Source organism: Larimichthys crocea, chromosome XI (genome assembly GCF_000972845.2).
Source record: "Larimichthys crocea isolate SSNF chromosome XI, L_crocea_2.0, whole genome shotgun sequence".
Lineage (NCBI taxonomy): Eukaryota > Metazoa > Chordata > Actinopteri > Sciaenidae > Larimichthys > Larimichthys crocea.
In genome coordinates, this window is record NC_040021.1 from 16,286,003 (window position 1) to 16,301,631 (window position 15,629).

General features: G+C 40.0%; 1 protein-coding gene across 7 annotated transcripts in view; it reads right to left on the minus strand.

Annotated features, from left to right (window-relative positions):
• Positions 1-134: 134 nt before the first annotated feature.
• Positions 135-15,629, minus strand: part of ccdc85cb (coiled-coil domain containing 85C, b) — a 46,199-nt gene continuing 30,704 nt past the window's right edge. For 4 of the 7 annotated variants that reach the window (XM_027283987.1, XM_019269875.2, XM_019269876.2 and 1 more), the window contains 5 exons: positions 14,934-14,975; positions 9,783-9,887; positions 5,099-5,191; positions 4,189-4,287; positions 135-3,142 (listed from right to left, as the gene is read on the minus strand). In XM_027283987.1, coding sequence (XP_027139788.1) covers positions 3,053-3,142; positions 4,189-4,287; positions 5,099-5,191; positions 9,783-9,887; positions 14,934-14,975 — 429 coding nt within the window. In that variant the 3' untranslated portion in view covers positions 135-3,052. The remainder of the gene's footprint in view (positions 3,143-4,188; positions 4,288-5,098; positions 5,192-9,782; positions 9,888-14,933; positions 14,976-15,629) is intronic. The other 3 variants (XM_010740923.3, XM_019269879.2, XM_027283988.1) reach the window with 3 other exon arrangements.

Here is a 15,629-nt window from a genome sequence, read left to right on the forward strand (position 1 = left end):
AGATGCTTCTGCTACCATTAGGACTCATTTAGATTTTTATTTTTTAGTGAATCTGCACTGCAGACAGTATTACCGTTATCATACCAACCATGTCTAACACTGGACAGTCTGAGGTTGTATTTGTAGATATGATCTTTTCATTTAGGCTTTTTTTTTTTTTTTTAGAGTTTCTATCCATATGTGCCTTAGTCAGGCTTCTCTTTTCTGTATCCTGCTCATAGCTTTGGTTTTGTGTCTGAGAATAAAGACCTGCTTTTCCTACTTTGGACTGAGTAGTGTCAATCTGTACTAGGTGTTCACCAGATTTCTGTCTGAACTTTCACAGTTTTGACATGAGCTTGAGTACCATTTAATCTGCACCACCCATATGTTCCCATGCATGGACTATGAACAGGGTGATATTTGACACTTAATTAGAACAAACATAAAACCATTTGTCCTGCACTTTAAGGATTTACTCTTAATATTTCAACAGCTTCAGAACTTTTAACCAATCCACCTTATTTCAACTATTTATCCTTTTACTGTCGGCAAACAAGTTTTACTCCTGCTCACCTGCTAACACATTTTCATGCACTCAGTTGCAGTGGTTACTGTAAGTCTTCTTATGATAACTCTGATTTATACTCTTTATAAAGACTAGACTTTATTTGGTTGGGAATCACTCATTATGTACTGAACCTCATGGATGTCTGTAGTTTAATTTCCAGTTGTGTACCAGCAGAGGGCAGTCTGTCATCCACAGAAGAAAACATACCTGCAAAAAATGTTTGCGCTGTCAAATAAAGACATCACTTCACAATATCATTAACCAACTTTGTTTATTTTCTCCCAGATTTTTGTCTAAAAGTGGCCTATTTCATGTTTTCTTTCCACCTGCCAAATATTCATTTTATCAGTGAAATTCATGAAAAGAAGTTACAGCCATGCTAGTTACTACAGGAACTGACATTTACGCTGTAGATTCTAGGATTCTGTACTGTGTGTTTTAGCATATAGGCAGAAAAATAAAAGAAACACTATACATGTTTAAAAAAAAAAAAAAAAGACAGTTGGGTTCCAAATCAAAACACCATGCAGAAAAAAATGTGGCACATTTTTTTTTCTTTTAAATCAAATGCCATATATAAAGTATTCAAAATTGCAGTGCGGGTTCAAATCAGTTCCTAGAAAAAAAGGACACTTTTAAAAAACCATACTTTGATTTATTTTTGACCCATTATTGGAGAGAACAGAGGTGCATGGCGGGCAGCCTCACAAATGTTCTAATTTGGAACAAATAACACTAGAGATGGGAGAGCCTGAGCTGTCAGTCACTAAACTTAACTATCAAATAAGAAATCTGATACATTTAAAATATGACTGTCCAGTTACTGACAGCTCTCCCATCTCTATCTGACACCCGGCAATAAATACTTCTGACATCAAGAAATACTTGTTTTTAAAATGTTAGTGTTATCAGGAGACATCTAAGGGAAGACTTATATTAGACTCATATTCTAAGAAAAAAAGTTTAAGTAACATGCGCTGCATAAACACACCTGCTGAATCCATGGCAACAGAAAAGGACTGAGCTTAAGAAAAGCTACTTTTTTTTTTTATCTGCCGAGATAAAAAGTGGTAAACAAAAAAAATAAATCAAGTAAAGTCCAAAAAAATGCCATCCAAACTTGACTTTTAGGGGTTTATTGTTTGGCTTTAAAAGTTGATGGTACAAGGCTTTCTGTATGGATTCAGCAAATGCCTTTAGCAGTCTTCAACCGAGTTGTAACCAGGGTTTAACAGAGGAAAAGACGATTCACAGGCAGATGCTACAGCTGCAAGAGAATCATTCACTCTTCCTTCCACGCACGTAAGCCAACGCAAACACCCACCCACACACACACACACACACGCACAGACACACACACTCGCCGTCACAGATGGGAAAAAGGTAAAGCTGTAGCCCTCCCAACCTGAGAAAATGATTGTCAAGCATGCACACAGCATACAATTTGAGTTAATTTTACAAAATAAGAAAATTATCTATCCATTAGCCCATGGAGATGGTTTGATTCAGAATGGCCTTGATACATTTTCAGAGGTTACAGAGAGAAGGAATAATGGCAATTCATCTGGAAAAGAATTTAAAAAAACAAACAACAACAACAACAACAAAAAGGTTACATTTTTTTTCTTTTTATCCAAAATCAAAACCCTGTTTAAAGGTCCGGTTGTGTGTGTACTTTCCAAACTAAATAATTGATCACATGGCCACGCTAGAATACAAAATAGATCAAAGTAAAATGAACAATAACAATGAAGTAGTGCTATGGTTTTATACATAATATACACAAGTTAACAGTGATCTCTAGACTTTATTATCCATAGACTTGTCTTATGAGCAAAAGGCGCTAGGTCACAGTGGGTTTCACATTAGTTAACACTTGAGAATGCTAATGCTAGTTATACTTGTTGACCACTAGGGGGGGGCGATATATGTGTGAGGAGCTAGGGGTCTCTATGGGAGGTATACTATCAAAACTTATCTGACGATACCGCCACAATGCCGCTTTCAGATCCCAGCAGCACGTGAAGAGATTTCTGCCCCTGCGGCCTCATCAGGTCTGTGCTTGAAACCATGTCATATCGAGGGTTTAGTGTAGCACAACTATGCTGTAAAGGACTGAGGGTGGTGTGTGTTTATAGCTTTTATAGAGAGAGATCGTTGTGTAGCTGGAAGCCTTCGAAAAAAAATCAACGACAACAACAACAACAAAAAAAAAAAAGTGGCAAATCAGTGAAACTAGCTGCCAGTTGTCAATGCTTCATAAGCTCTGAGAGATAAAAACATGTTTGTACATGTGAATAACAGACTAACAGGTCCATTTAGTAGCTATCTTAGCCAGTCTTAAAAGAGTGTTTGTTGAAGGAATGCTGGGTGCTGTAGGCAGTAGGAAGCATGGCATGATGGGTTGTGTAGGCGCAGGTAGTAAGAGGTGTTTTCATGTGAGTGTAGATACTGTAAATCCTGATCTCTCCCTCTCTTTCTCTCTCTCTCTGTGTTGCCATGCTACAGCGGCCCTTTGAACTGGTTCCCAGAGAGGTGCTGTCTGATGGACAGCTTTGATCCCGCTGCATCACCCAGCTTTCTCCACACCACCTGCAAACAGAAACGAGAGAGAGAGAGAGAGAGAGAGAAAGTTGAGAGGGGGAGAGCGAGAACGAGTACAGAAAGAGACAGGCAGACACAGAGGCCGAGACTGAAAGAGTAAGGGCTAAGGCAGAAGAGAAGAAGAGACTTTCTTCTTCAAGAGTGAAAACTTCAAATGTTTAGTTTGACTTTGAGCTGCGCGCGCGCACACACACACACACACACACACACACACACACACACACACTATCTCTGAATCTCTGTCCTCCGTCACTGGGAGGCTGCTCTACTCCAGTGCTGAGATCTCTGTACGAGTGTGCAAGAGGGGGGCCCCCGAGGGACCCCAGTGATATTACAGTGGTACTATTGTAGTGCTCCCCCAGATTCCTGGCCTGTCACATACCTCTGCAGGGCCCAGATAGCCTGGCTCTCGTTTTCTTTCTAATCAGCGGAGCTTTTATCCTGGACCGGGCCTTTCAGCACCAGCATAGAAAGATGGAGGGAGATGAGGAGGAGGAGGAGGGGTGGACCGAGGGGACAAAGAATAGAGGGGTGAGGCTGAGGCACAGGGGGTGGGAGGGGAGTGCTCTTTTCCCTGCCGCTCCAGTTTAATTGCTGTGACAGCTCAACTACGAGCCTCTACTTAGGGCTTCCAGTTTGGATATTGGCCCTGGAGGGAGGAGGGATAGAGGGAACGAAAGAGAGGAAGAAAGAAACGAAGAGGGAACGCTGTGCCCAGGACACTGCTGCAAGTGCCATTCCAGAGCAAACGAGTCTAAATGAGGCTTCCTCATTAATGAAAGCAGCTCTAAAAGTGACCTGATTTGCACTCGGCGGAAGCGAACAAAAAAAAAAATTGACCCGCAGACAGAACAAACAGGAGCATCATGGGAATAAGAAGCTGTTTACAGAAGCTGTAAGCAGCGATCACACTCTCTTTACTACAACACAAGCTTCAGTCTTCTGATATTTATTATGACATGAAAGAAGATTCAAGAGCAATGTGTTGGAGAAGGAGAAAGACTGTCAGGGAGTTGGACAAATGTTGCACTTACGTTGCACATCTCTCGCACAATGGCCTTCTCTTTCTCACTGAGATCGTCCTCGTAGTCCTCGGGAACCTGCTTATCCAAGTTCTCGTGGACCTCCAGCACCTGATGGCAGACAGACACAGCGATGAGTTTGTGTGCATGTGTGTGCATCCGTACGCTCCGAGGTGAAGACGGACATTCTCGCACTAAAGATGATGACTAAAGATATTTTAGGAATGTTATAAAGGAGCAAAAACAAAACGGTGAAAAGAAGTTTTAGTTTTCATTGCTTTCCATCTTCCAGGCATTTTTGTACTTATGTGGTTTTAAACATTTTTCACAAATTGAATTTTGGAACAAAAAGAGCTCATTTTGAGCTTTCCGACATTATATCAAAAACTTTTGACTACAGTATCAATTTTGCACTTAACCAAGAGATTTTCAAGCATCTTAAGGCTGGTTCCAGACCTCTGAATGCGGATCCAGTTTCAGAGATGTGGACTGGAATCTCAGATTTGTTCCATGATTCATATTGATCTGTTTTTTTGTACATTGAAGGCTGTTTTTTTTACTGGTTAGAGAAACAGTTGCTGTTCAGGATTAAGAACAGCATATATAACAGCTATATTCATTAAAAACAGCAACAGAAAATGACAATATGGATGGATGAGATTAAAGAAAAAATAGAAAAACCTTTAGATTTAAATATTTGACAATCTGAAAAATGTCTCTCCTAAAATCTTGAGCCAGATTATGTTGAATGTAAGAACAGGAGTGCAGTGGAGATGACTTTTGCACAGCAGAGTACACAGTAAAAAGAGACGTGGAACAGTACAAAACTCAGTTTTGTTAATAGTAGTAAAAAGAAAACTAGGTATCAAGTTACAGTGATCAGAAAGGCCACAATCTCCCTTCAATGAATATTCTGTAGTACCTTCATGGCGTGCACCACGGCCTCAGGCTTCTGGACACAGGACAGGTAGCCTGTGGCAGGAGAGGACTCGCTGGTTGGGAGGCGACCAGTACCCTAAAGGAGGTGAATGTAAAAAAATGAGGTTAAGATGGTGCACAGCAAGAGCAAAGACGTGAGAGAAGACCTGTGACAAAGGAATACAGATGTAAGACCACAACATCTGGTGGACATTTTCTGCAGCCTGTCAAACCATTTCATCACATCTGCCGTCACACACGTTTAACCATGCAGTCAAATAAGCACCACCTCATGGAGAACGAAGACACTTCACTCAAATAAAAAAAACCCTCTCCTAATCAAAGGGTGTTTGGATCTGATTTAACAAGATAGGTTTCCTTCACTGTAGCAATGAAAATGCCATCCCTTTCATCCCGACTCAAATCACCCCCCCCTTCCATTTCTTCCCCCCTTTGCATTCACCGCGTATTCAACTCAAAGCCAAGTTTGCTACCTGCACACTGTGATCTAACCTGGTCTGATGGGAGCAGCCAGCCAGGAAGAGGACCAGGGGGTTGCCTGACTCATCCTACCCCCCAGTTAGTTCCAGACAGTAGTTCTCTGTTAGAGGGGACACAGAGATCTCTGGGACATACAATGGCACCATTCACAGTAACCTGGCATCAGGACCCCGCATTAGACACAGCTCTGTGGGTCTGTTAGCTCGGGTTCAATTCTCCACTCACTAGTGATGCGTTTGTCAGTTCCATCCGCACCCCCCTGGCCCTGTTTAGGTGCCAGAATGAGCCCACACAACCTACCAGCACAGAGATAAAATAATAATCCCACTGCAGCTGGGAGGGATACTTGGTGGAAACTGTCTGATTTCTCACTGGTCCTGCAGGTTAAAGCCTGACTGCTCACAGCAACACCACAAGAACTATTTGCAGTGTATGTACAGTGATGGTTTTATGACACAAAATCATTTTCTCAGATTATAAAAATTCATGAATATGCCTAAACTGTGAGAGAAAAAGTTGATGTTATTCACTCTGTTTTGGTATTTAAAAAAGTCAAGAGAGACTGAGTCCCCTGCCCTTGGATATTTCATTCATGAGCTTTGATATCAGAAAATAATAAACAATAATAAAATAAAAGGTTAATATGAATTTCTTTGTTGTATTAAAAAGGTTGCCAGTCCACAACACACTCATAAGTCTCAGTGTTCTTTGAAAGCACCAAGAGTTTTCAAAACCGTCCCTCCTTTCAACTCAAGTATTGTTAAAAAAAAAGTATATTAATGCTGATAAGATAACTGAAGTTTTGGTGCCGATACCAAAACAATACATGCTTCAATATGCTGCTATGAGAAATACAAACTGTAAATACTGTTCTACAAAACTTTGATTTCACTTAACAAAACAAGTGTTGAATGTTATCTACAAGCAGTCATACAAGAACTAAACTGTCTTCATACGGTCTAAAATAAAATCAGGAACTGTATGGTCAGACATTCACTGACTTCACTGATATTCTGTGCTATGTAGTGGTATAATGGAACAAATTACATGTGCTCAAGTAGCATACTTTAGTAATAAAGTAATATCTAATGAAGTTTGTTAGTCCATGACGGTTTATTTGACAACAGTAAGTTGCTGTTTACTTTGCAGAATGCAAAATACGTAATCAGTTTATAAAATGTGATGCGTTGTTATATATTAATCAACTTAACAGTATGTAAAATGAATCAGATTAATCAGAAATAATAAGACAATATTATAACATATAACACTTACATGAGTACTTTTTCTTTTGATCATTTATAATAGTTTACTGTTATTTTATTTTTTTTAGTCTGTAATATTTTTACAATGCACTATTGCTACTATTGATACTGTAGCAATAGTGATATTTTGTAGGATTTGTAGGAATAAGGATTGGAGTGATGTATAGGGTCGTATACATCAGATTAAAATGTGTTTCTTCTTGTTTAAGGTCACAGCAGCAAATGTAACATCTTAACTTTCCATACAGCTCTTCTGCATTGGACTTCGAAGTCAACTATAAGGGGAAAAAAACATGTAAATCTCTGTCGCCTCCTTCGGATGCTCTGCTCCGTGGGTTAAAGCTATTTGAAATGTGTAAACACTTCCTGCTAGCATCTGGGCCAGGTTCTTTTCAGTTTATTTTGATTTGGAGCCGTGTAGTAAAAAAACGTATTTGGACAGCTCAGAAACACAGCCAGCCCCGGGCTGTGTTTACTGTTCATATGGATGTGCATTTGGGGATGACTTGCCTGCATAAACAGGCCTGATTTAGGCCTTGCAGGATGAGGGGGGAAAGCAAACGCTGTCAGAATCAATAGTTTGTAGTCTGAGCATACAGAATCAGAGCCGACTGTTGAGCGTTTGTGAGAATCAAACCGCCCGTCCCACTTCCTTCCTCTATCCATCTTTTATTTTCTATTCCTTTCTTGCTTGTTTTCTATCTGACAATCTCTCTCTCTCTCTCTTTCTCTCTCTCTCTCACACACACACACACACACACACACACTGACTGACCTGAAACTAAGCCTGTATGAGACAAAGGACTAAATCTAAAGGATGAGCTGATAGATCAGGACGGGTAGACACAACACAGTTCTGCTGCTATAGTCCTCACATCTTTCATCTTCTTTTTCACTCTCCACTCCCTCCATCCTCCAACAAGGGCATTCTCTCACACTGGAGGGCAGGCCATTGATCACCGTACAGCTTTACAACTACAGTACGTAAAGTTGTCACGGCAACAAAGGCTTTGGAAAGACAAGGACGTGGATCAGAAGTTATTTTGTGCAGGATGCAACTGGTTGTCCAGTATCTTATCATTAGCTTAGGGTGTAGTTTTATATTTATAAGTACATTTTCCAAATGTAAATGTGAATATGTTTCATACAAAGATATATTTGTGTTACAGGGTTAAAAGTATTCATGCAGTTTATAGTGAGATGGAAATCTTAATTTGGTCGATTAATTAAATGTTATTAACATGTTTCAGATTCTGTATCGTGTTGTTTTTGTGTTCGTTTGTCATTTCATCACTTCCTGATAGATCAGCAACCGAACATGAAAAGCCAGAGGGACATCAGGGCATATTTCAAGGGATAGGGAGCCATATTTCATTTCATCACTTGTAATATTATCAAATGTTAATGTCAGCTAGAAGTAGTTTAATGTTAACTATTAGCTGTTGTCCAACAGTAGCTAATTGGTTATCAAATATATTGTTTAAACTTGAAATATCGCCAGCTGTCTCACCAGATTTTCACAAAAAGCTATGAAATTATAAGTTAGTTTGACTTGCTGGAACACAGCAGTACTACTAATAAGAAACTACTATTTGAACTTTCCACCCTGAACATGACATCAGGGGAAAATGGCCGCAATGTAAATATTATTAAAGGGTTTAATTATGAAATTAATACAATACAACAGAGTGTCTATATAAGAACTAGTTGATGTGGTGTAACTTGTTTTAATTCAGCGATGCATAAAGCGCCAGTGAACATTAGTTTTATAACAAGGCTAAGTCTGAACTTGCGACTGATGCACCCGTCTCCTTGACTGAAACTAAATGACGTCACACAAATCCACTTCCACTTTCCAGTCTCAGTCAGAATGGCGTCAAATGTCGCGCTGGCAAGGAGCCAAAATTCACACCTAACGTCAATATCATGACCTTGTTTCATTTGAACCCACACTGTGAAATTAAATGCAGAGACACAACCGTCAAGATAATTTGCAGTTTATCCTCCCTCCTGCGGGGAGAGACCTTTCCTTGGATCAAGGTTCATGGACATTATTGAACTGCACGAACTGCAGAGCGAGCCGGGTTTGACCCACGAGCTTAAAAAGGTGCGGTCTGGCTCTGAGCGCAGTCAGCCTGCGCCTCACACTGGGCCTGTGATTAAAACACAATATTGATTTTTACACAGGGAAGCTTTAGTCCTCTGGTTAGTGGCATAGCCTGGCTCTGACCTTCCTTAAGCAGTCAGAAAACAATTACCCAGCCTCTCCTCCCCAGACACTGACAGGGTCAGGAGGTGGCGGTGGATTGGAGAGGATTATTACTTTCATAGTGGAATTCAGTTCAAACAGGCTCCAGGGAGGAGGAAGGGAGCTGGAGAGAGAGGATATGGGAGGAAGAGAAGAGAAGGCCCACTCCTCTTCATATTAAATCTCTCTGTCTTACTTTCTCTTCTTCCTCCTTTCTTTTTTCCAGTCTGTCTCATCCCCAACTCTTTTTCTAACCTCTCTCTCTTTCTTCCTGTGTGTGAGTGTGTTTCACTTCCTGTCATATGTAAGAGAGTGAGGTTGCCTGTGGAGGTGTAATTGGAGCGTTAGAGGTAAAGTGAATTAGAGCTGACTTGACTGTGGAGGCACCGGCACAGTCTTCCCTACAATTAAGAGTGTGTGTGTGTGTGTGTGTGTGTGTGTGTGTGTGTGTGTGTGTGTGTGTGTGTGTGTGTGTGTGTGCAATTAAACCCTGTCTCTATTCGTAACCACGTTTTGTATGAGCCGTGTCACAGTGCTGATCTTTGACTATGACTGTTTAAGTAGTTAGGTATGTGTGGGAATCTGTATATGTGTGTGTCGATTTGAGTTTTTACCATTCTTGTGTTGTTCCATGTGTGTGTGTGTGTGTGTGTTTTAGCCTCCCGGGTACTGACCATGTGCATGGCGTCCTGGCGCTGTGGCAGTGAGGACAGCTGGGACTCTGAGTGGTAGAGGGTCATTCCCTTCCTCAGGGCACGAAGGTCACCTGGGTTACACTGCTGAGCACAAACGGGCACAAAACAAACACACACACACACAAAAAAAAAAGCATAGATATGAGGCTTCAGTGCCGTGTCAAATAAAAGTCGTTGGGCTTTACTGCATGCTAAGGAGTCCAAAATATTAATCCAAAACAAAACTAACAACATAGGATACTTCCTGTGTCTTATGATTTATAAGCTCTTTCACTTTTGAGGCTAAGTAATAATTTCATTATTTTAAATTCAATGTTTTTATCAATGTTAATGATAAAATCAATGGATTGGCATCTGTTAGTGTCAATACAGCGACACATAGACATTACTCTATTGGAATACTTAAAAACATTCAACTAATTTGACTTTGAGCCCGAACAATACTGGATTTCTGAAGCAGATAATAATATGAATTCAAGAGAATTACAAAAATCTAATCAAACATAATGACCTATATTTATGTTTTGTTACCTGCAATACTGCAATATTGCAATACTGGGTTTTTGATGTCGATACCAGTTATTAGATATTTGAGAGTACAATCAATCCAAAAAATCTACCATCTTAACATAAACATATCATTTCGATTAAAATAATTAAATATGGCTGTTTAAGAATTCTGGACATGGGCAAAAAATAAACTTGTCAGTGCTCTCTGGTGGACAAGCTATGTAATCATGTTTCTACGCTTCACACATATCTTTATGCATTTCTTTACAATCTGCCATACTGCTGTCATCAGATAATATACATGTTTATATATTGGTCAGGCTGTGCATTGACAGACATGCATGCAGACACAGGCGTATCAATGATAAGCTGATAGTTGATGCTGGTTGAGATATCTGCCTGACAATTTATTGCTTATAAGATATTTCACAGCTGAAACAAAATAAAATAGTATTATCTATTATCAAAGATCAACTATGTTTTATACTAGAATAAATTATATTATTGAATTGATTTATAACAAAAATCAATTCAAGTTGAATTGAGAACATTTACAGTTAAAAGTATGGACAAAAATGTTGCCAGTAAACATTTATTGCTCCAGTTTACAATTTTTATTTGCATAGTTGGCAACATAAAAGTGAATAAAAACTTCTTTTTTTAATTTTTTTTATTGAAAGGACCAAGTATCGATTCTTTAAATCCAGAGATCAACCTAAGCATTTCCACTGTTTCTAAAGAAACATGTATTCTGCATTAAATGCATTAAATGTTGCTAAATGTGTTGGCATGAAGAGATTACAGCGTTACAGCTTTATTCAGCATTGGTATTTATCTGATGTAACTAAATCAAGATTTGAGTCGGCTGAACTGAATCAGTGCCAATATCCAGTCTTTCAACATACACACTAATACTAATACTATCTCTCATAACCTGCTGTCATCAGATAATATGCATGTTTATATATTGGTCAGGCTGTGCATATTAGGTGCTCAGTGATGGGTCATTAGGTTCTGCCCCCTCCTACACTTGCACCTGCACTCTTATTGTCACTGTGACGCAATTGCTTCCAGCACTTCATTTGCAAAGCTGATCTTTATTTGAGGCTTGCTATGTAAATGGCACTTCAGTGCGCTTGGCTGTATCACGTTGTGTCACCATCAAGGGCCATTACGCAGGAACAGAGTTCCTAAGAGTTGTCCTCATTAGCAGCCAAAGACCACTGGTTCCTGGAGGCGGTAAACAGCCTAGCTTCTCTCTGCAGGCAGAAACACGGCAACACTACTGTTCCTTATGACATTTCTCATGTCACGCACTAGTGTTCCCTCTGCACGGGGTGCGGCGTGTTAACACACGTGATGCCTGGGAGCACTTGGGCAATAAATAGCCCGGTGAGCTGAGGGTGTGTGTCTGTGAATGCTTGGACATTGTGCTGTTTTGTCTGCCTCTGTATTATCTCTCTGTGAGTCACACAGGTGCACTGTCACATACAGAGTTAACACACACACACAAAGCTACAATCAGCATTCCCCTCGTCTTCTCTGTCCTTTGATATTCCCCCCTCACCCTCTGCTCGTCTCCTCTCCTCTTGGAGCTTAGTATCACACTAGCGTTCCTCTAACCTTTCCATCCTTCCCATGGCACTTTCTATCCTTTGGGTTTCCATATTCATGACCTCAATTCTCTTTGCAAACATCTGTGTCATTTCTCCAGGCTTTGTGTCTGTTAGCAGGCTCTGCCCTAAATGTCATATCTGAAGGAGTGATATAAGCACACAATCCATGAAATGAACACATCTGTCAACTAAATAAGAAGACTTATGCTGACTCTAGCTTTTGCAAACCAACGTATGTCGACAACTTTTTTTTATTCCCTTCCTGAATTGACCTTGACCACTGAGACCAAGAAGGCTATTTGTTTGCCAGACAGCTGGGGACAGTTGACCCTGTGCAGTCTTCTTGGCTAAATCTCAGGCCCCCGTGCCTATCCATCCATCACAATGTTCTTGTTCTTGACAGGGAGAAGCCATGGACCGCACACTTCATTTCCTGTTTGAGTTATGAGGGGGCAGGGGTGATGCCACCTTGACAAAAGGGTAGAGAGGAGAGCAGCTTGCTCCATGAGTGTCGTAATTTAGCAGAATACAGAACAGAATCTGAGCATCCTGTGCTTATTTCACCTTATACTTAAAATGGTAGGGCTAACCAACCCAACACTGCAATACAGCAACAATGCAACAACCTTTTGCTTGGGATTGTAGCTTTAGTACAGGTTTTCCAGCACAAGATGATTTCTGTGAAGATCAAGTACATATTAAGACCCTTTAATGGGGTTTTCAAACATTGAAAAGTCAGACAGAGATAACGTTTTTAACCAACTCAAGGAGAAAATGTCTAACTAGCTACAATTGATTAAATACGTGTCTACTTATGTCTCAAATCAAGGACAAATCATTTTAAAAAATTACTGAAACCTGCCACCGTTTTGATTGTTAACCACATGACGTTAACGTGTGAGGAATGGACAGCTTGACTCGGCATGGCATCAATAAATAAACCATGGCCATAGCCAATCTGACTTCTCATTCAATAAATCAGTCACATTGTAACTTCATTAACGTCATTTCAAGTCCACTGGACCCTACTGCAGTCGACTCTCACGAAATGAGCTCAATTAGCCTGCAGTTTATGGATGGAGCGTCATGTGAATCTGTCGTATAAATCATTCTAAATCGCCATGAAGTCACACTGAGCGCTTACATGTTAATGACAAAGTGGAAGCCAGTATGTAACAGTTAAGAGAAGTGAGTCAAAAGACATGGGAGATCTGAGTGGGAGAAAATCGTGTACATGCATGTGGAGGTGCACGTCACGGTACGAGTGTGGGCGTGCACGTGAGCACACGCCTGTTTTTTCTCATTGTGTTCACACCTGTGCTGTGTAGGCTCTTGTTAATATTCACAGCGGGACCTTGTTGTTAACTCTCTCCCTTCTCCCTTTGGTACGGTAAAATCCTTCAGCCGAGCTGGTTTGGAGGGTCAACATTCCAGTGATAAGAGGCTATTGTTTCCTTTAGGCTCAATACAAGTTCCACTGGGCCAGTTTCATAACACAGGAAGTTAAGCAATATGTCCACTGAGGCAACTAATCCTCTGTAACAATTCCACCTGCTATGTTATTGCAGAGTCAAATTAAATAGTAAACTCCAGCTCTTTTCACATTATTAACTGGAGTACATTTATGTTTTTACTACCTATCTTACAATATAATTGAAAGCAACATTTTTTTACAACACAATCATCAACACAGTATTTTTGAACTCCAGACAGACTCCCTTTCATCCTTCAGTTGTTCTCACACACCAGTTGTCGACCATGCATTATAGATTCCTGAATCTACCTGTGATGCCCCGCGTCTTAAATTATTCAGCCCACCAGACGTAGCGACAAGCCAGGACAAGCGTGTGTCATTTACGCACCAAAGCACAATGTGGCATTTGTTCACCTGAGGTACCTCGTACCAAACACTGACTGTGCGCTGTGCAAAAACAGCTCCAAGGACAGAGGAAGGCTTTCTTGCCAAAAGGTAGGGCCCACATACAAGCAGGGCCACCTGTGCTCATTCATTAGCATAGCATGCACGCAGTGCATAACAAGGACTGGACACAGAAGAAACGCCTCTACAAGGTAATGCAATCCCTAAAGTTTTAAAAACACTGCACACACAGTGTCACAAGGGTGATTCAGCTCTATGGTAACATTTGAGGCTGCACTTTGATATATTGGAGTGTCAAGAGGAGAAAATTTGAGTCACATCTGGCACCCTGAATATGATCTTGAACATATATTTTGACTGTTTGGGAAATACTCTCAATCACTTGACAAGATTTAGATAAGTAGACCAATGTGTCTCTGATGTCTGTACGATTAATATGAAACTACAGTCAGCAGCTGCTTGGCCAAGTCCAAAAGTAACAAAATCCACCTACCAGCAACTCTAAAGCTCACTAATTAAGTTAAGTTAGTTAATTGACAAGATAACATTAACTAGTTATAAAGGGGTTACATGCAGGTAAAATAACTTGTCACTGTGACATTGCCAGGCAACCAGCAGAGAATGCACTACAATGTGTAATTTTTACACTTTAATTCAATTCATATGAATTAAACAAGACATCGAATGTTCATTTGTGATCTTCAGATGTCTTTTTGGACAGAGCCAGGCTATCTGTTTTCCTCTATTTCAAGTCTTTATACTGAGCTAACTAGTTGCTGGCTGTGACTACACATTTAGCATACAGACATCTTTTATTTGAACTCTCTGCAAGAAAGCAAATAAGCGTATTACCCCAAAACTATTCCTGTAAACGTTACCATAGAATTGATTTAGGACAAAAACTCAACATTATACCCTTCGATGTTACATTACAGTGAATGAGGAGTACATTGCATTGCACAGGCTTGGCTTTTGTTGTGTCCACCCTCTGCGTATGAGTAAGCAAGAAGCTCAAAGCTGTGAAAAAGTCCCACCACCACACAGATAAAAGAGTGAAAAGGCAAAAGAGGCTCAACCGACAGAGCAGCAGAAGAGCCAACAAACTGTGACATTTCAGAAAGTTACCTTTTTGGTCTGTATCTGTGATAAACTATATCGGCTATAAGCCTAGGGAGAGAAAAACATAATGGTATATTGGTTCATTACTTGAATATTGTCTATTTGGAGCCATTATTAACAACAATGATAGCAACTGTGTTCTTCTTGGGCTCCACATAAGATGAAGATACTGTAAAAACAAACAGACTTACGCTTTTATAGAGCAGTATTCTGATTATTTACAATACAACCCTCTTATATCTTGCAGTATTCAATTAACTTGTCATTCTATTACCACTGCAAGTCAGAAAAGAACAAGAAACACATCCCCACTTCAAGTGTTCAAGTGTGAACAAGGACTATTTAATTGGACTTTAAGAAGCAGGGTCATATTATATGTCGTGACTGCTGTGAGGTGTGAATGTGAAGTACCTAATTGTAGCAGTTAAGGGCTACTTATGACGATCATTTAGGTTTATTATCAGTGATTCTGGCCTACACCATCTTCCTACATATGAATCTGCTGGGAGATAATTGAAGAAAGAGAAATCGCTTTAAAAAAGAATAAAGGCTTCGAATCAAAAAGCTGTTTGAGCTGTTAAATTCCAAATCTGACTGTCTGCAGACTAACTTGCCTTTAAAAGAACTGAATCACCTCATAAAACAGAACAAATGATCCATTAAAAACAATGATGTGTGAATATTTAGTAATAATTAAGGAGC